Here is a 21825-nt window from a genome sequence, read left to right on the forward strand (position 1 = left end):
TCTAAAATTAGATTTCACATTACTGTTAATACCTGCAGATTTCAAAACTTTTACATTAGATTTGGAAATCACTCTTGGTTCTCAATAACATTTTTCAGACAGAGAGAGAGAGAGAGAAGTATTGCACTTCTCTTTCACTTCAACATCTGTGATTATCTTTCTCTAAGTTCATTTCCTTGGCAATGGGAAAATTTTCTACTCCTCAATTGGATAGTAACCAATAGTCAGTAACTATCAAAACACAGCAGAGAAAGTATTTTTCCTATCTCCCAGTTCCTTAAAAAATTGATGTGCCTTTAGAAATTACTCTAGAGATGTTTACAGAAAATTGTTAGTTTGGGGAAAAATATGCCAGATGCACATGTTGGTTGCACATTAGGGAATGGGTGGTAGGTTTGCATTCCATAGTTTTACTGCACTGTGGGAAAACCATTGTTCTAATCCAAAAAATGTGCTTCCCAGAGCCCCAAATCTGTCACAAGGATTGATTGTGCGGAAGCTGAAAAAGACAATTCAGCACAATTTTCTGGGGGATAAAACATTTTTACAAGATTCATTGGAAGGCCCAGTCTCAAGTAAATAATGCAAAGGCCCTTACATGTCAAGCTCTGCCATCACACAGCTTCCTCTGGTAAAACATTTGGTTTATCATGGACCCATTTTGACTCCTTTGAAAGAGAATTCTCTTCCTGGAAATATTACTTTTTATAGCATAAATATAGATATGATATAGATTTAACCTGTGATTAAATCTCAAGTAAAAAATAATTGAGATGTTGTTTCATAACATTAACATGTAAAAAAAAAAAAAAAAAAACAAAAAACCTAAAGGTAAAATGTGGTTTCTTGATGTTATGGGTTGAATTGTGTTGCCCTAAAATTAATATATTGACATCTGAATCCCAAGCATCTCAGAACATAACTATATTTGGAGTCTTTAAAGAAGTAACTAAAATAAAAAGAGGTCACAACGTGAGCCCTAATCTAATATGACCGGTGTCCTCATAAGAGGAAGAACTTTGGACTCAGACACATACAGAAGGAATGTGCATGGGCAGAGAGAAGCTGACCATCAAAAAGTGAAGTAGATAGGCTTCAGAAGAAACTGACTCGCCAACTTGATCTTGGACATCTAGCCTCCAGTACTGTGAGAAAACAACTTTATTAAACTTTTGTTTAATCCACTCAGTTCAAGGCATTTGATATGGCAGCTCTAAAAACTAGTAGCATGAGTCTTAGATCTATTTGTTGAGAACCTGCTAGCAAGAATTCATTATACTTTCTAAGGAGAAATAGTTTGCAACACTATATTGTGTTTTCAGACTTAATAGAAACTCAGTGGTTTGTATTTATATTAGAGAATAGGAAATAAGATCTGTTTTCATGTATGTACACTCCAAATGAATGAGAAGCCACTCATTTAAATTCACATCATTTTTTCCTTGAAAAACCATCAAATGTATTTGCAAGAAGGCAAACTACAGAAAATTCAGAAGACAAATTTTCTGGACTATTGTTGTAATGGAAAAACTCAATATCCATCAAACACAACAAAAACCTGAAAAATGTAGTAGTAATATAATTCGTAGATTTATTGATTACATATGGTAAGCAGTAAAAATGCAATTTGCCTACTTCATTTAAGTAACTTCCAAAATCTTTGTCATTTAATTTCCGAGTAATTTAATTTACATTATTTTGAAGAAAATTTGATATTTTTCATTTAATGTTAATAGATATATTCCATGATACTTTAATATAGGTTATTATTTTAAAAACATAATAATCATCGTATCTTTAAAAATACAGAACAAATGAGATGCCTGGGTGGCTCAGTAAGTTAACAATCAGGTAGTTAAGCTTCTGCCTTTGGCCAGGTCAAGATCTTGGGAGTCCTGGGATGGAACCCAAGGGTAGTTCCATCTGCTCAGTGGGCAGTCTCCTTCTTCCTCTGGTGCACCTCCCTCTTGTGCTCTCTCTCCCTTACTCCCTCTTTCTCAAATAAATAAATAAAATCTTTAAAAAAATACAGAGCAAAGTGTTATACATAACTAATGAATCACTGAACACTACATCAAAAACTAAGGATGTACTATATAGAGACTAACTGAACATAATAAAAAAGGAAAATTTTATATTTTCTAATAATACCGTGGCTTTGATTTAGTATTTTATTTTTTCCAAGTGTGTGTGTGTGTGTGTGTGTGTGTTAAATACATGCCCCTGAAAAGACAGTTCCTAAATTATGGAAAACATATATACTTAAGATGTCAATATATTTGGAAAAAAGTTACAGAAGTAATTTGGTTGCACCCCAGGTAATTTCATTTTATTTCAACAGAAATTATAGAGAAGGTATAAGAATTGTGATAAATATCAGCAGTACAGAATCTTGCCTGTGTTGTTATCCAGCATGGTGAAAAACAGAGCGATATCCATAAGTGTCATTTGACAGGAAAACAGAGCCATACTGTTTCATCTTTTCATTCCATTCAGAATAAAAGTAGATTCAAACCGATTATGAAAACATTGTATAGCTTAATAAGGAAAATCCTGTTGTGACAGACATGAAATTTCTGAACATCAAGTTTACAACAAGTTCAACAAAATGTTATCAAAATCTCTCATCTTATTTCATGACATCCAGGTTTCTCAGTGCCTGAGTGTGGACTATAAGTGGCCCTCTAGAGATGTTTTACTCAGTGTCACTGTAGCACCTGTTCCTTTTAATTTGCTCTTCCACAGTGAGTTGTTCAGGCTGGACCTCCACTCTGGGAAATGAAGGCTTAGCTGCACATTCACTGCTCTGTGGACCAAAACTTGGATTCCCATTAACGGGGGCTATTCCTATGGCTTCATCATGCCAGTGTTTGACATCCTTCCCCAGTTCTCTTAGATACAAACATGGCATATTTTTCACGTGGTCTACAGAATCTATGAAGTCATGCTCGAAAATATTCTCATCCTTTTTGGAAAAAGCAGTGATTTTCATGGTATTAGAAAAGAAGAAGTGTAGATTTTTGTTATTTGCATGGTTTCTTTTGATTAAGATATTTTTATCAGAAGAGGTTACAGAACTTTCTTCCTTTACTATTAACCTGCCACCGAGGCCCGGTTTGGGAGCAGACTGCACGGGACTGCCCACAGTAGCTCTGTCAGCCTGTTTTCCGAGAGCCATCCCGAGTATGTTCCTCGAGTATGCCTTTTCAGATTCAAATATGCCAAGTAATTTTGAGATTCTAGATGCATTTTCTAAACTTTCAATTTGATATTCATTTGCAGTGTAGTTTGCTTCTCTTGACAGTGGTAATAGATTAGGAAATTCTAAAATAGATGTCTTCTGCCTGCAATTATTCAGACATGAGACGGCCACATAATTGTTGTTATTATTCTTATTCAAATTCTCCTTACGACTTTCTGGTACCACTTCACCATCAGTGTTAGTAACCTGTAAAACTTCTGCACCATCAGGTTCATTAGTTTTCTCATTTTTCTCCTTCTCAGTACTCTGCACAATCACATTATTGTTGTCATTAAGATCCATTTCACTTTTCCTTTTATACTTTGTATCTTCAGCCTCATTCAGCTTATCTTGCACATTCTTATTTCCTTCCTTCTTCTCCTCTTTTCTTGCTTCGTACATTTCCGTTTCTTTGATTCCTACAACATCCTCCTTCTGACATGTATGGATGGACTGCAGACACGGTTGCAGGAAAGAAATGTTATCTTGAGCTGGTCCTTTATTTTCCAGAGTTTTAACGTGTTCTATTAGTGATTGACTTTTGAATTCAGCAGATGTAGCGACGGTCATTTCCGGTGGCCACTTAGGTTTACTCATTTTGAGCTCTTCCTCAAGGGGGCAGGTTTTCTTAGGCATCTCCTTGGAAGGGGGCCAAATGATTTTTAATTTTCCCCTCTCCCTGAATTTTCTCAAATCATCTCTTTGCCTTTTACTAAGACCATCGTCTAAATGTTTATGAGGATCCCCAAGTATGGCAGCATTTTCTGCACTACTTTTACACGTATTTGTTTTTTCATTAGGAGTAAAGTCTACTGAGCTGCTTTGATTTTTGCAATTCCATCGATCTTTATGTTGTTTGTGTCCAAAACCTTCATCATAATTTCCTTTAGATTTGAAAAGTTGGTTAAAGTGAGGTTTACAATATATTTGTCCATGAAGTGATGCATAATTTCCCAAACTGCCAAAAAGAAAAAAAAATGTTTAACATTCCATATATACACTGCAAATTCACAGGGAATTGTGTAATTAATTATTTCAAGAATGAGTCAGAGATTCAGTGCAGTTAACTTACTGGCAATAAGAATGTGCTTATTAATTGAACATCCTTGTTAGGTAACAGTTACCGCGAATACCCCACATGATGCATGTCTTATAGTATTTAGAATTTCATGCTAGATGTCAAGTATTGATATAATAGGTATTATAGTGTAATGTATGTGTGGTTATAGATGGTAAAAAATAATAGGACTAAATCTCTACTAACCCAGTGATTTATGTGAGGGGCTGCAATTTTCAACAAATACTGAATAGCAAATACACACACAGAAATCAACCATTTAAATTTCCTCATTAACAAGATTTTGAATGAATTGGAAAGCTTGCCCATGCAATTGTTTATTTGGCCTCTTTTGGAAAGATTAACAAATAGAGTGCCAGTTAAAATTAAAGTCAGTTTAGTCAAAGGCATCATTTTTAATATCTCGGAATCTCCACATACAATCAGATAGACCAATTAGATAGTAAAACTTAAACCCATGGATAAAATTTATAAACAAATTAAGTGACAAGGTTCCCCTTCCAACCCCAAGACACAAGGAGGAAGGAATAAACTAACAGCTATAGTGGCATCTGTGTGAGTGATAGCAGAGAGAGTAAGGAGGTTGTATGAAAGACCAGCAAATATGAGACCACAAAATAGCCAGCCAGTGTTTCCGGGAAAATATCATACACCAATCAGAGAATAGTAGCTGAACAAGGAGGGATTTTACCTTCTCCATTAGCCAGTGAGTGCAAGGGCCCTGTGGTAGGAAAATATGAAGAGGATAGAGAAGTCAAACTCTCAAAGCTGACAAATTAAGATTCTCCTTTCAGGACAAGACTTTACACTGACCAAAAAAAATGTGGGAGTGGAATCAAAATGTAATTGGATAATGATGACAGCAAAGAAAGACAAGGTCCTGACTAACAGGGGGAGAGGAATCAAGGCAGGAAAACCCAGAAATCAAAACATATATTTTTTTGGACAGTTTATGAAAACTGGAAGAGGTAGTTCTATGAAGTTTGGGAAAACCATCCTTAATTTTGCCTCTTTCTAAGATTTGGAAAAACAAATGCAATAAAAAAATAAGTAACAGGAGAGTGTTGAGGCCAAATATTATATAATGTTATTGTAAGAAAAAAACAGAGTAAGGAGCTTTCATTAATATCCCCACAGACAATGAAAACATGTTCGTGAAACATGTTTTCAATATCAAAATTTTAAAAAATGGACTAAGAGACCTTAACACATGATAGAGACTTGAAAGAACAACATGAATTATAATTAGAAAACATCATAAATGTGGTGCTAGAAATAAGGGGAAAAAAGAAGTAAAAGAGAGAAAGTCAGTAATAAAAACTAAAAGAAATAAAAGAGTAAATAAAGACAAAATAAAGTATTTTAAGAAGAACTAGGGGAATAAAAAGATGAAAATTGACAATCAGAGAAAAGGAGAAGGATTTGAGAGAAAGATAAATATTAAAGATAGGCACAAAATAACCATGTAGGGATAAGAGGAGTTCCTGAAGTAGAAAATAAAACAATGAAATAGGTTTAATATTAAAAAGCTATAATTTAAGGAAAGTTTCCTGATATAAAGTGGTCTGAAACTGCATACTGATAGAGCACACTTGGCAACTAATGTTGTTGACCCACAATGACCAACATCAAGAACTATTCTAGTCAAATTAGTGGACTTTTTATTTTTTATTTTTTTGGACTTTAAATAAAAAGAAAAAAGTTCCTTTGTATTTATCTAAAAAGAAAAAAAGAGAGTATATGATTTATAAGGGAAAGAAAATTAGATTATCAGTCATTTGCAACATTTTATGCCCCCCAAAATGGAATAATGCATTTAAGATATTCAGTGAAAGTAAGTATAAGTCAAAGATTTTACTTTCAGCAAAATGGGCTTCCCATTATCAAGATCACAGGACAGACTTTTCTGAGGGAGATACTAGAAAATAAGCTTGCATAGCCAGATGGGCTGCAGAAACATCTTCATATAGATTGGTGGCAAGCATTGTCTATATTGTCATCTATAAACTGATGAGATGAGGACTATGAGGGAGATGGTGTGACACATGATGGCTGTGTCATATGACACCAAAGACAGAGCACACTTTTTAAAAAAATATGGGGTGTGGATGAGTGGGGAGAAAATGCCACTTTTTAAAGTTTTCATAATCAAATTAGGGATGCTGATAGTTTTGCTATTCCAAAATTTTTATTCAAACAAATATGGGATGTTCTAATTCTGTCATCTCCTTTGTCTTTAAGGACCAGAAGTCCTGACCTGAAAGCAAGGAGACAGACGTGGAATAGAGAAGAGGCTAAAGCAAAAGCAATTTAGTTTTGAATTCAATTTGGAAATATTCCTACAAATTCATGATGTATTTTTTTGGTTATATATAAATATTTGCTAGCTCTTAACACTAAGAGAGCTTCAAAATGGTGACCCACCCAGTTGAAAAGAGCATGGAGATTATAGTCTTCAAATGCGATTTCTCATGTGAAGAAACCGGGGCTTCAGGAAATGACTGATTCCAGGTTTGGGGAAGTAAATGTACCAAATGAACATGTAACATCTGGTCCTATCAGGTAGTGAGGAAACTATCAAAGACTCGGGAAACAACACGAAGAGGCCAAGGATAGAATAATTTGAACTTCAGTAGTAATAACTGCATCCAGTTGGAGCCAGTCAAACATATGCAAATCTATGAAGTTATAAAGATACTACAAATATTTTTAAAATTGGTTACCTCTAGAGGATGATAAGGAACCGTATCATTACATTGTTAAATAAATAACTGAAACATTGGCAAACCAGATAAAGGGAAGAAGTTATGCATTTCTTCTGCCTTTCCTCTACCAAGAATACCACTAAGTAACCAAATAGTAGATGAGGGGAAGCATCTTCTGTAAAAGAACTCAAACTAATAATGAAAAAGGAAGACTAAAGTGAGAATGTCAACATTTTGCAAATGTCAATTAATGGATATGTGTTAAGCTTCAATATCTGCTATGATCACAAACCGAGAAACAAGCAGACACTGTGCTTACTCTCTTTTTGCCAACATTCCCTGTGTTCTTGCAAAACCTATCAAATCTTTACACTAGAATCTAGATTCAGCTGACAGTTTCTCAGAAATGCAAGAGAGAAAGGAGTATGTGAATGGCATGGCTAGTGTGCAACCAGCAAATCCAGACTAGAAAATTCTACAGGTCAGGTATCTTGGGCTCTTCACAAATAAATTGCAAGGAATGAAAGAAATGGACAGGAACCCTTTAAAAGACTTAAAAGAAATGTCAAAGTTTAAAAAACTGAGCAAAACTATAGTATCTATGAGAGTATATTTGGATTAAAAAAAATATAAAAATGTAAGGAAGCAACGATGAAAAAGAATACTGTTCACTCACAGAGAGGTGGTGTTTGCGTGGGGCACATAGAAGGAGCTTCTGAAACTACTAGCAATGTTTATTTCTTGAACTTGGTACAGGTTACAAAATGTTCAATTTCTAATCATTCCTTAAATCATACATTTGCTTTGTTTTTCTGTATTTGTGGCTTTTTGTACAATGATTTTTTAAAAATATCAGTAATAAAATACTTTTGAGTCCCTACTGAAAGTCAGCCTTTACTAGGTGTTGATATGCAAACATGAACACATTTCCTACAGCTGGATAACAATTACATTAGATTGTGTTAAGAATGGGCACACCAGGGGGTGCTCTGGGAGCACACAGGAGGGACTCCTGATCCCTATATGGGGCTCAAAGCAGCCTTCTTCAAAGACATGAACTCTCAGTTGAGGTCAGAAGAATGAGTACATATTAGCTTGGTGGAGAGCTGGAGGAGAGAAACAAGAAAATTCCTACAAGGAGTGGAAATGATACATGGGACCAGCTAAACATGAGAGAGAAAGATAATGATTTTAAGGAACTGAAAGAAATGAAGTCTTCATGAAAAATAACACACAATGGGAGGAAGGGGTGTTGGGAAAGGAGCTGGGACAAGATTCTCTATTGCCTGTTAATTCGTAGTAAGATGCTAATTTGACTTTGATAGAGAAAACCAATATGTTTTAAACACAGCAGTGATCTCAGATTTGCATCTTAGAAAAATCATTTTCACTACAGCATGGACCATGGCATTGGGACAAGTTCTTGTCTGTGGTGATGGAGGTAAGAGATAGTGGAGGCAGGGAGACTAACTTGTTAGAAAGACTATTGCATTAGTACAGGTGAGAGATGACATTTGGAGGATACCTGGTTTGTGGGGATGGAGAAAAGTACATTTATAGGACCTCAATTATAGTACTTGGTCATTGCTTGGACATGGGGAATGAAGAAGAGGAAGGAGTCAAAGGTAACTTCATATTTCTGTCATTGAGTTAAAGTTAATGTTAATTTATTGAGAGAGTATCATATAGATCATGGGTCAAGGAAGGAATTTTGGTAGAGAGAAGATAATGGGGCATGTTGAATTTGGTATTCTTATGAGAAATGTAGTTGGAGATAAATATTAGTAATTAGGAGATAAGCATCTGATAGAGGACAGTACTGGGCGACCCATACAGATTTCAGAGTTAATCCACATGGATGATGATTAAAGTCATGGGAGGGGATGCAATAACCCATATTTTGATAAAGAATATTGACAGTGAGAAGAATAAATGGTCATAACAGAATTCTAAGAAACTCTGTTATGGTATTTCAATAATGGACAGAGAAAGAGTCACCCACATAGGAGTCTGAGAAGGAACACCCAGGAGGTAGGAAGAAACCATTATACTCTGGTGTGATGGAAACCAAGAAAAAACATGTTTCAGTAAGGAGTGTTTGACATTGTCAGTTAAAGCCAGGAAAGATATAGCCTGATACACATTAGATTTATCAAAATAATGACAATTTCAGCATCTCAGGTTCTAGCCACACCAAATGCCACATTCACTAAAATTCATTTGTAACTGTGTTGATATGGTGCTTCTGTGGCACCAGAGTGTTGGGGGAGAGTGTTGGGGGAGAGTCAGGTATTTAACCTGACATTGATAATACTCTAAATTATTATTATTAGTTTTTACTTAGATGGAACATTCAGACCGAGGTAAACTCCAGCACACCACCTGAATGTGTATACACAGTTTAATGGGAATACAGTTGGGCCTGTTAGTTTACAGCCACACTTGTTTGTTTAGTTATCTGTGAAAGTTGTGTAGCAACAGAACTAGTATGGCCTATACAGTAAAAGATATTTACTGCCTGGCCCTTTATAGAAAAAGCTTGCTGACTCCTGATTTAAAATCTAGTTTTTAGGGGTGCCAGGCTGGCTCCATCTGTGGAGCATGCTAATTCTTGATCTCAGGGTCTTGAGTTCAAGTCCCACATTGGGCTTACTTAAAATAACTAAAGTTTAGTCTAAACTTTAGACTAAACTAGTAACTTAAAAATCCTGATCTGCACAGCATTTCTTGATTTTTCTTATCTACGTGATCTCCAGGTTTGGACAAAAGGGACCCTTCTGGATTTAATCAGGAAAGCAAAATTTCAATAGGAAAAAGTCATGGCTATTCTGAAAACACATAACAGAACCTGGCCACACTCCCCTTTATAGTTGTTTTAATGAATGACAAGATCTAGACACATGTGTATCTTCTAGATACATGTGTACATTGCAGATTCCTCCAAGATTTGTGCCCCAGACTACACATTTTACCTCAGCTGACTCTTGCAGTGGTGGCATCGGAAGCAGGACTTATGGAAACTCTGCTTGTCTGCTACTAGGCACTCCATTGGATAAACAGTCTTTTGACAGAGTATACATATTTCCTTGTCTTGGAGTAGCAGCTTCTAAAAATAAAAATTTGCCAAAGTTTACATGATACTATTTTCACTCACATTGCAAAACCAAAACAAAATCACAGCACATCGACTGGCCATGCAGTTAGAGTCAAACCTCAAGACGGTTGTCCTCTTCTCGGGACATAGGCCAATTATCAGATTTGGGGTTTCAGCACAATCAACAACCAAAGTTTTCATTTTTTAAAGCATTCTGGAGAGATTTTTCTACAGTACCTACACATCTTTTAAAGCTGAGGATATTGTATTTATTTAAATACTTCCTCGATGACTTAGTGTTGGCTCTGTGACATCATTTCTGAACTTAAATACATGAGACTCGTGAATACACTGAGATGCTCCAGGTCATTTCCCCCCAGTCTAAATGGCTTTCCATTTTAGGGCGCTTTGGATTCTCATGCTTGCCTTTTACATTTTTCCTACTTCTTCCCTTGATCTGTGGCCCCAGGCTGCTATGCTCAGGTGAAAACTGGCTCCTGGGACTCACAGTGGTTCTATCTATAATCAAGTTTAGACAGTGGTTCCAAACGGACACAGAACTTTTACTTTAGTATTGTTTTGATCCTCACCACAATTCCATGAAACTAATGAACAAGATTTCATATTAGTTATATATAAGAGCATATATGCTCAGGGTTCTTTTTATAAATAAGAATGTCCTTTAGGGCTTTGATGCTTGATTTGAGCTACTAAGTGATCTCCTGGTTCCATTAGGACACATATTTCTATATTTAACACCAGGTGTTTTTGTTTTTGTTTTGTATTTTCTATATGCTTTTAGCCATCTTAACATAAACTGAGCATTTGAAATTAGACAGCTTTGCTTGATTATGCCAGAAGCAAACACATTGTGAAATCATATTAATCTGATAAACTAGACACATATGTTGCAAATATGATAGAGGCAAGATTATTAGATTCAGCAATTTTTATTTTTGAGCTTGATACTTCCTTCAATCTGTTTAGAAGAATGGACTACCCTAAAGGTGCACATTAATTATGTCAAATCCTTTTATTGTAAAGCCTCATTAAGTATAAAAAGTGGGGAAATATAAAGAAATAAACTGTTCTCTGATGTTCAAAAAATACTAAGCTCATGTGTTTTGAATCTCCCTCCTTCTAAATGTATAGTCAAAATTTTTTTAATGTATTGTCCATATTCATCTGTGAATGAGGCCAACTGAGCTATCAATTGGAATTTAAGACAGTTGAAATGAAATTATTTATAGAAAAAAAACCTAGCAGCCTTAGAGAATGCTAACTCCATACGACTTAAAAACAATAATTAAATATACAAAAAATCTAATTCCATACCTATACTTTTGTCAAAGATAGCAATCAATAAAAATCATTAAAGCACCTATGGAGGGTGTAAATTGTTTGTGGGACTATTACCAGGCTGTATTGAATTCAAACACAAACACCACTTAAGTCTGGTAGTTAAATTATGTCAATAGTAGGTCAATAGATGTTATTAAATATTGTCTTAAGTGGATAAAACATTAACTTTTAATAAAAATATTAATGTGCTATGGGTGTACCATTATTAAATATACAGTTAGATACAATTATTAATGCTATTACAATAACAATTATTATATCTGCTGCTTTATCCAATGTCTTATTTAACTTGACAAATCCAGATCTCACTAATCTATGTAATAGCGTTTGTTATTCTCACACAGTGCAGATGAATCCTGTATTAGGTGCTTTTGTAAAAAGCAAGCAGTCAGAGCAAGCATTGTGAAGAGAAGGCTGTAACAGCCAGGGAACGCTGTTAGTTTTCGGTTATTTCCCAACACCCTTTGAACAGCAGATCACCCCAGCTAGGGACCAGGTGCCTTTAAATGGGTTAGTCTTCACACTCCACCAGCTGGTTTACCGCTTATGAATGCAGATTCCTCTTGGAAGGTGGTTCTCATCTCAGTGGCAGAAGCATCTGAGGTTTCAAACCCCAGACTTTGAAACACGCTTTCACTCTCCTGCCATGCCTTCTGAAAGTTCCTCCTGAGCTCTTTAGGTGAATCAGAAATATCTAAACTATGGCCAGCGATGACATCTTCGTAGGTCGGCGGGGCATGTTTGAAGTCAAAGCCGGATTTGCCAGCCTCTGAGCCATGTGACGAAGACACCGTGGTCATCGTCGACCCCACGACGCGATCCTCAAACGCATCCACCCCCGAGAAACATTCACTGACCGACCTCGTTTCGGAGCGGACGCTGGGATGCCTCACGGGAATGCTTTCTTGCAGCTCTCCAGCACGATTGCAAGAAAAGCCCGTAAAACTCGAGTTTTCTACAGACGTCGATCCATATTCCTCCTTACAGAACGAGCGACTTTCTTGCTTAATGCTGTGGTCGGCCTCTCCGTTTGTATAAACTCTCCTGGTCGACTTCGCTTCGAACACCGGGCCAGCCTCGAACTCGCGGAACCACCTGTCTATTTCCTTCTCGCGGTCGCTCAGGAAACTGTCCGCCAGGCCGACCGCGCGGCTGGCGGCGTCGAGCCTCTGCGCATGCTCGGCGCGCCGCGGCCCCTGCACCGTGCGGACGATTTCCACCGAGTCGAAGCTCTCCGCGTCCGGCAGGCGGCGCGGCGCCGAGCTCCCGGCGTCGTGGTGAACGTAGGTCGCCATCTTCTCGACTTGCCTGATTTCCTCTTGAGCTTCCCGGGAGCCTCGGAAGGACCCGCCGTCGACAGGGTTTACACTAATAGGGATGGTGATCGTGGGGGGAGAGTCCCTACCACGAGTGTCTATCTTAATTTGACGCCGAAGTGTTGCAGGAGACGTGATGATCTCAGATCTTCTCTCCACTAGGGGAACCGGGGTCCCTGAAGGACACGGGGCGGCCCCTCTGGCTAGCTTGGCGGTGGTGTCCTTGAGTCTGACGAGCTGCTCGGAGCGGCTCCTGGGTGGAGAAGGGGACGCTTTTGCAGGGCCAGCTCCGGATGTTTGTGGCGCAGGGCTTCTCGGGGAAGCCGGCACAAAACCATCTTTTCTCGGGGACTGAGAGAGCTCGTCCTTAGGAGAGGCTTCTGGCCGCCGGGCAGTGGACTCGATTGTGATAAAAGTTGGCGACGGTGGACGTGTTTTCAAGGACGGAGGAGGGACCTTGCAGTCCTCTAGTCGGATTTCCTGATGGGTTTTCACGTGTTGGCGAGCGGCCGCTTCGTGCTGAGCGGCTCCCCGGCGGGGCTCTGTCTTTGCTACGATTGTATTTTCTCGCCGTTCACGAACGTTCGACCGTTCAGATGACGTTTCATTAAGGCCCGTGGGTTTATTTCTCTGCTTTTCTGCTTGGGAGGACATCATGGCTGTCTGAATTATATTCTCACAGGACCCAAGCATCTCCTCTGCTTGCGTTTTAATATGCGTTATTTCTTCTTTGATTTTTTCTGTGTTGTTCTCCATAGCAATGCACACACCATATTGTCTTTTTTCTTCACTTAATAGCCACCCCGGAATCATATTTAGCAGGGTCTGAAATGTGTTAAAGCCGTTGTTATCTGGCTCCACTTCAAACTGTTTTACCCTAGACAAAATCTGTTGTAGTTCTTCGCGTTTTCTCAAGAATTCCACTATATTTATAGCACACGTTCCATCATCCTGCTGGGATTCTTTCACGGAGGAAAACAGAGATTTGTTCTGTGTAATCTCTTGCTTTGAATCTTTAGTATTAGAAAAGACTTGTTTCTGTGGTATGCCCTTGACTCCCAGACATTTTTCTTCCTGCAGATTATTAGATGGCTGGGGCAATGTTTTATGTTCAGCTTGACTTCCAGAAGTCTGTATTTGCATTTGCTGAAAATTCTGGGTCTGTGAATCAAGATGTACATCAGTAACCTTTTGCTTGACTACCTTCTGTGATGATTTATGCAAATGTTCTTGTTTTCTTTCAACTATTAGTCTCTCTTCCTTTGGACCAATTGTTGATGGTTCCTGATTTGTTCTGCCACTTCCTGGAGGTTTCCCACTCTCAGATTTTCTAAATTCTCTTTGCTTCTCAGAAACTATATTGAGTTTCCTTTCATGGCTTTTCTCTGTGGGTTCCGTAGGTAGTTTTATTGTTACTCTTTTCTCCTTCTTAGGTAATTGATAATATTTTTCAGCTGCAGATTGCTTGTTACTATAGTCAGCACTTGCTTCAGTTTTCTCGGTTTTTTGGTACTGGTCTTTGCTAATGGTTTGAACATCAACGTCGGATTGCTTTCTGTGGCTTTCATAGATGTGGTCTGCTAAATTTGATTTGTGATCTGCAGTAGGAAGCTTGATAGTTTTAACTTTGAAACTTGGGGAAACAGGTTTTCTTTGGGGCAAATGCAAGTCCTCCAGATATTTCTGTTGTGTTTCTTGTGCACTATACTCCTGGTGCTTCTGTTTAATTTCACAAGCTGATATAGATTGTAACGTGTCCCACGAGCTCTGTAAAACTTCCTTTTTCATGGTAGCTTTTTCTTCTGAGGCTGCTAGAACATGTTGGAGCCCCTCGGTGGTGACCGTCCCCGCTTGTGTTGTGGAAAGCTGGTTATCCATACACACTCCTCGGGCTTGAGAATGACTTTGGCAGTCTGGGTTAGGTTGAACCCCTGAATCCAGTCCAGGTAGGGGAGCCTCCTCATTTGTTTTTTGTAACAGTACTTCCTTTTGTAGCTCTGGCATATTTTGATTGGGGCTTTCTCTTTTGACTATGTTGTAGCAAGAACTCCCAAGTTTCTGTTTTTCAAGCTCTTCTCTTTGTTGTCTGTACTTTTCTTCAGCTATCATTAAAGGTGTCTTAAATTTTCTCATATACGGTTTTGGACTTTGTTGTCCTGAATCTGCTGAGAATGAATGAGATTTTATAAGAGGTGCCATTGTTTTTTCCTTGGGTAGTGAAGTTTCTGGAACTGTCTGTGAGAGAGACCTCCTAGTGTCCATAAATAATTTTCTTTCATCTAGACTTCTTCTAGACATGTTCTTCTTCATCTCTGTCTGTTCATAGCTAGTCGCCATTATTACTCTTTCCTGACCCTTTGAGGGAGTAATTTTACATTCCGTATCTGGCAGGGAAGTTTCCAACTCAACTTTTGGGGAACCGCGATTCTTTTTATCTTCTATCTGTTTGGGAAATTTGGGTTTAGGGAGTGTGGGAGGTGGTAAAAGTACTCCTGATTTTCCCATTAAGACTTTAGCCTGAGAATGAGTTTGCTGAGAACTCGAGGCTTCTTGAGAATATTGTATGAATGTTCCCCTGTGCTTTTCTTGAACAGAGGAGGAAAGGAGATGCGCTGGTTTAAGAGATGGAGTTGGAGGAGGGGGAGGTGGTAGAAAGGCTGATAGACATTCTCTTTCAGATTTATCAACTTCTGGTGGTGGAGGAAGAGGGAGGCCCGGGAAACTTTCAAATTCAGCCTTTATCATCTCTGGGGCATTTTTTTCAGACAACATCATTAAAGGAGGTGGAGGAGGAAGAGGAAATTCAATTTCAGATGACGCATTGGAAGGTGGAGGAGGAGGTGGAGATGGAGGTGGAAGAGAGCACTCACTTTCTTTTCCATTATTTGCAGGGTTGCCGTTGATTGAATTAAAGGACATTTCCATTGCCATTTTTAAGTCTGTGGAAGTATTTGTCTTCATTAAAAAGTCCTGGCTCTTCAGATGAACATCAGCCTGCTTCTTGTCAGTTGCCTTAAATTTACTATGACTTTTGGGGGAGACTTTCACTTGTGTTACATCTGATACGTCTTGATCTGTAGGCAAAGTCGGTTGAGGGTTCATGTTCTTTTTCTTTATATATTTATTAGAACATTGTAGTTCTTGCTTTAACAAAGTTTGTGTCTGCAAGTCCTCAGAAGCTTTACAAGTTTCCCCGACTGTCATGTTGACCAGACCCTGGGTTGGGCTGGGCTTAAGGCTTTGTTTATCTGTTGGTATTTTAGTGGTTTTGGTATTTTTAGAACTCTTTACAGAGAAAGATTCAGTCCTCTGGTGGTCATTCCTCAGTTTGCAAGTTTGAGTCTGTTGCTTTTCCACTGTTTTATCGACAGATTGGATAGAGTTAAAGACAGCATTCTTCTGTTCTGTCACAGTCTCTGACTTCTTAGTTTTTAGATTTTCCTTAGCTGACACCGTTGAAGTCAATTGTCTGCTCACATGTTCATCACTAAGACGCTGCTCTGTTGTGGTATCAGTCCAGATGCCTATTTTGTCCCCTGATTCCAGCACATTGTTAATAGCTTTGTGGTGTGAATTAGATAGTTTTCTAAGGCTTTTCTCAAGAGCATCATTGTTCTGTTCACGATCTATGACAATCTTTACAGTGCCTTTGGGGGCTTTGGGGAGAGTAACTTCAGTTCTTTCTTCTATTAAATTCCCATGATAAGATTTGCCTGTAGTTTGATTAGGAACGTCTGCTCTCCCTTGCCACCTGGCTGCTGGCTCAAATGGTCCTGGTCTTGGCTGAAGAACACTTCTTGTGTCCCTCTGGACAGCCACCTGATGAATCTTTGTTTTCTGATCTTCTGAGGATCCTCCCATCACACCTTTCACATTTTCTTTTACTACAGCTCTTTTATCTACCTCTTTGAAAGCTCTCTCTGCTTCTTTCAGATTCCTTAATGATATTTCAAGGTCATCTCGGATAAGCTCCTTTTTCAGGATTTCTGTTCTTGTGTTCGCGGTCTTTTCAAGGCATTCAATCGCTTTTTCAATGTCACCAGGGATGGCGTTGGGCTGTTTAGATTCTTTCCATTGGTGGTTTGATTCCTTAAGTGATTCGAGTGTGGTCAGCATGTCGCCTTTTATAATTTCTTCAGTTTTTGCCACTGTTTTCTGATTTGTGGCCTGGCTGAGGGAATTTAGAGTTGATTTCAAATCACCTTTTATAATTTCTTCTTTGGGGGTCTTGCAACATGTTGTCTGAGGCTCTGTCATAAAAACCTTAACTGTATTCTGCACATCTCCTGGGATGACGTCAGTTTCACAAACAGTACGTTCAACATGAGACTGCCTTTTCTTTAGTAACAGTTTTGTACCCTCCACATCGCCACCAATTATTTCTTCCTCTCTTTCTTGTTTCCTAGCTGTCAGTGTTTCATTTGACTCCATCTGGAGTTGTTTAAGATAATCCAAAGCTCCAATTTCTATGCATGTTGTGAAAAATTGAACATTTCCCCTCTCAGAGGCATCGATTTTAGCCCTTTCAGATATTTTATTGTTTGATATGGAAGATAGCAAATTATGAATGGTACGTTTTATATCACCCCCTATTACTTCTTCACGCTCAACTTTGTCACCAGCATTTTCATGAAGAAGACAATAGATAGTCATATTAATATCTCCTCTTTCATCTTCCTGAATTAAAATGCCTTTCTTTATGGATCTTTCTTCGGAGAACAGGTTTTTTATTGCTTGTTGTACATCACCACTCACTATTTCTTCTTTTTCAGCATGAAATTCCGTTGATCTGTTTAATAATTGAGTTTTGGTCAAATTAACATTTCCCTTCTCTTCTTCACTAACCCAAATTTCCTTTTTTGTACAGTCTCTTTTGGAAAGCAGGTTCACCATTATATTTCTAAGATCAACCCTGATAATGTCTTCTTTCTGTATCTCGGGAGATGCTTGATTCATTAGCTTGTATTTTGCCATTCGAACATCCCCAACTTCATCAGCTTCAATGATGATTCCAGGAGCCGCAATAACTTTTTGAGAGTAGAGTTCTTCTAACGTTTCCTTAATGCTCTTGCCAATAATTTCTACCTTCTCTACCCTACTTTCATTAAATTCATGAAGGGGTGTAGTTTCAAAGAGCCATGTAGTTGTCTTGACATCAGAGGGGGGGATTTCCTCCTTGATAATTTTTGTGGTGTTTTCATCTGCTTCCTTAATAGAATCCAAAGTTTGATTTTCAAAAAGCCACACTGCCTGCTTAACATCACCTTTCTGCGTATCTTCCTGTATGACCGTTTTGATATGTTCAAATTCTGACCCTTCTCCTCTCAGCTCATCTAGGGTATGGGTTTCAAATAGCCAAGTAGATGTTTTAACATTGCCCTTTTGTATTTCGTTGACACTTACTGTTCTTATATAAGTATTCTTACCACAATTTTCAGACTCAAAAAACTGTTTACTTGTCTTTACATCCCCACCTTGAATGTGGTCCACAGTGGACATAGCATCATGTGATTCTTCTGAAATCTGATCCAGCGGCTGGGTTTCAAATTTGTATCTGACAGAACTAACATCTCCCTTCTGAATGTCTTCCTGTGTGACAGACTTAATAACATACACAGTCTCTGACTGATTAATTGAGTCTAGTGGTTTTGTTTCAAAAAGCCACCTAGTTCCTCGTACATCTCCATGAATTACTTCTTCCTTTTTAACTGTTGTCACTTCATGGTAATACCCTTCTCGGTCTTGAATTGCATAGAGTGGCTGGGTTTCAAAGAGCATTCTGTAGCTTTTTACGTCACCCTTCATTACTTCTTCAGTAATTGTTTTCTTGGTGCGGAGACAGTCAGATTCTTCTTTAATCTCGTCTAAAGAAAAGGTCTCAAAAATAAAGCACCCCTTTCTTACATCCCCACCTTGTACATCTGTCACTGTCTTAACTAATTCATCACCTTCTTGGCTCTCTTTTATCATATCAATTGGTTGGTTTTCAAAAAGCCACCTGCAATTTAAAACATTACCTTTCTGAATATCTTCAGTCTTTAGGGCTTTGATCTTTTTCAAAACTTCCTCTGAACTGGAACTTATAGAATCTAAAGATTGATTTTCAAATTTATGCCGCATGCTGGAGACATCCCCAGCTTGGATATCCATTTCCACGGCCTTAATTTCTTTTCCTTCTTCTCCTTGTATGCTGTCCAAATTTTCTGTCTCAAAAAGAAAACACGCTGTACGAACATCTCCACCTTGGATCTCTTCCTGTTTTACAGTTTGCAATTTGACTGTTGCTTCGGAGTCATCTTTTATGGTGTCAAGTGGCTTAGTTTCAAAGAGCCAGGTACAGGCTTTGACATCTCCCTTGTGAATTTCTTCACTGCCAGTCATTAATGAAACTTTTTCATAAAGAGACTCCATTGGTTGGGTTTCAAAAAGCCACCTGCAAGTTTTGACATCCCCTTTAATGATGTCTGTCGCTTGTTCAGTTTTACTTTCTCCTTCTTCCACATTACTAAAATACTTAATCGAATCAAGAGGTTGGGTTTCAAATAGCCATTTAGCAGATTTCACATTTCCGGTCTGTATTTCTTGAGCAGATATTCCTCTGATTATCTGGAATTTATGAATGCTTTCATCAAACTGGTCAATGGGCCTTGTTTCAAAAAGCCACCTACAACTTCTCACATCACCTCTTAGGATTTCTTCTTGTTGGACTGTCTTGACTTGATGATATTTCCCAAGGTGATCTTGAATGGCATATAGTGGTGTTGTTTCAAAGAGTGATTTGTTTAACTCTACAGCACCTCTGGTGACTCCTTCCACCTCTATTTTATGTGATGCATCAAATTTAATTAAATTGTTTGATTCAAAGATATGTGTGTAATTCTTTACATCTCCTCTTTCAACTTCTTCAAGTTTCACTGTTCGTATGTACTCTTTTTTATTTTCTCTAATGTCTTCCAGAGGTTGGGTTTCGAAAATCCATTTTTGGTGCCTAACATCCCCCTTTTCTTCTTCAGAGGCAGTAATTTTTTGAAGTTTTCCTACATCAGGGCTGTCTTTTAAAGCCTCTATTGGAAGTGTTTCAAATAGATGCTTAGTAGTTTGTACATCACCCCCTATTATCTCTTCAGATCTTAGAGGACCTGCATCAGGAACTTCTTTTAGAATGTCTAGTGGCTGAGTTTCAAACATCCAACACTTTCTGGAGACATCTGTACCTATTATTGTCTCCTTTTCAATGATGACCTCTTCTGACTCTTCTTTGATTTTCTCCAAAGGTTGAGTTTCAAATAACCACTTTGCCCTACTCACCCCACCTTTGACATTTTCTTCCATGGATATTCCTCGGACAACTTTAATTTCCGTGATATCCTTGTTAATTGTGTCCAAGGGCTGTGTTTCAAACATCCAGCGTGCTGTTCTCACATCTCCCTTTTCAACATCTTCTCTGTGAACAGTTTTAATTTCTAGCATTTGACCTAAACCATCTCTAATAACATATAATGGTTGGGTTTCAAAACATTTTATACTTCTCCTAACATTTCCCTTAATTTCTTTGAGCTCAGACCTGAGTTGCAATAAGTGAACTTCATCCACTGAATGAAGCTGTCCTAGCTGATCCAGATGTTGAGTTTCAAACATATATCTCACAGTCTTGACATCCCCACCAGTTATGTCCTTTACAGCAGTTACCCCTGATTCTTCCTGATGCATTTTATTCATTGAGTCTAATGGCGTTGTTTCAAACATCCACCGGGCTGTGCGGACATCTCCTCTGGCTAGCTCAGGAATTTTCTCAGCATTTTCTTCAGTGCCAGAAGAATGATCCCTCAGTGTATCTATGGGTTGGGTTTCAAACATCCATGTGGTATATTTCACATCACCACCAGCAATGATTTCTTGATCAGCAATGCCCTTGTTGATATTATTTTCATCTGGAGAGTCGTTATTGATGGAATCTAAAGGCTGGTTCTCAAAGATCCATCTCATGGACTGTACCTCCCCCTTCAGAATTTCATCCCACTCCAAGTGTTCTCTTTCTGAGTTCAGAGCTTTTTGAGAAGTGTCATTCGTATTTTCAAAAACATACCGGACTTGTTGCACATCTGCTGAAACTGAGCTCCCTGGGTTCACTTGACTAGAGACAATTTCAGAAACCTCACTGATATAATCTTTTTCTAAGTTTTTCCTTAACTCAGGATGCATGTGTTTATATAAACGGTTTAATTCGTACAAATTTCTTTGCTTAGAATATAATTCTTTGGGTACTGGTGGTATTCTAGGAGGGTTGGGGAATTCAGGGGACTGGGAAAATGCTGCCATATCTATTGGAGTTTGAAATATATCAGGTGGGGGAGGAGGAAATTCTTCTGTTTTTCCCATAGCAGTGGCATTAACTTGTACCAGAGTTGAAGAAGTGGCACTGTGGTCATTATGTTTTGTGGTTGATGTTTCCTTCCTCTGGCAGGTCGACATGCAGGAAGTGGAAGAGGTATCCACAACTGATGATGCTTTTAAAGTCTCTTCATATTCACTTCCAATCTTTAAGGGAGAGAAAGTCAAATCTTATAAAAATGGGTGTAGTGGTGAAGACTTCCTAGGCATTGCCCCTCACCTGTTCACGTGCTATGATACCTCCATTGGAAACAACAAGTGGCAGACTCCTTTGAGAGACCTACTTAGCAGCAATATTTTGTGTTTGTTACTATCTTTCCTATAATGCATTGCGCTTTCAGAGTTATATTCCCCATTCGAGACATTAGCAGTTCAGTATTTTAACAATCACACATAATCTTGAGTATTCTTCCTCCTTTGCTTAATATGCTATGCTGAGTAATCTAGAGGGAAACAATAAAAGCCTTAAAGTACTTTTGAGGGTTGTTTTGTTTTCCTTGGAATTTTAAGCAAAGTATCTGACATTTAAAATTGACTTTATTATTTTATCTAATGCTAGTTATTAAACTTTAGAGTGCATATAATTTTTCCATTTTTCTCTAGTGAAGAAAGTTTTTAACTCTACTGCTTTTCTCATG

At 38.2% G+C, this 21825-nt stretch overlaps 1 protein-coding gene across 3 annotated transcripts in view; it reads right to left on the reverse strand.

Moving 5' to 3' along the window:
• Window positions 1–1561: 1561 nt before the first annotated feature.
• Window positions 1562–21825, reverse strand: part of XIRP2 (xin actin binding repeat containing 2) — a 75055-nt gene continuing 54791 nt past the window's right edge. The window contains exons 7-10 of one of the 3 annotated variants that reach the window (XR_009351901.1): window positions 12022–21334; window positions 9997–10130; window positions 5011–5040; window positions 4130–4199 (exon numbers count right to left, since the gene is read on the reverse strand). Coding sequence is in view for 2 of the 3 variants with exons in the window: in XM_059167120.1 (XP_059023103.1) it covers window positions 10036–10130; window positions 12022–21334 (9408 nt within the window). In the remaining variant the exon portion in view is untranslated. Of the gene's footprint in view, window positions 4200–5010; window positions 5041–9996; window positions 10131–12021; window positions 21335–21825 lie in introns of all 3 variants that reach the window. The other 2 variants (XM_059167120.1, XM_059167121.1) reach the window with 2 other exon arrangements.

The sequence above is a fragment of the Mustela lutreola genome, chromosome 3 (assembly GCF_030435805.1).
Source record: "Mustela lutreola isolate mMusLut2 chromosome 3, mMusLut2.pri, whole genome shotgun sequence".
Taxonomy (NCBI): domain Eukaryota; kingdom Metazoa; phylum Chordata; class Mammalia; order Carnivora; family Mustelidae; genus Mustela; species Mustela lutreola.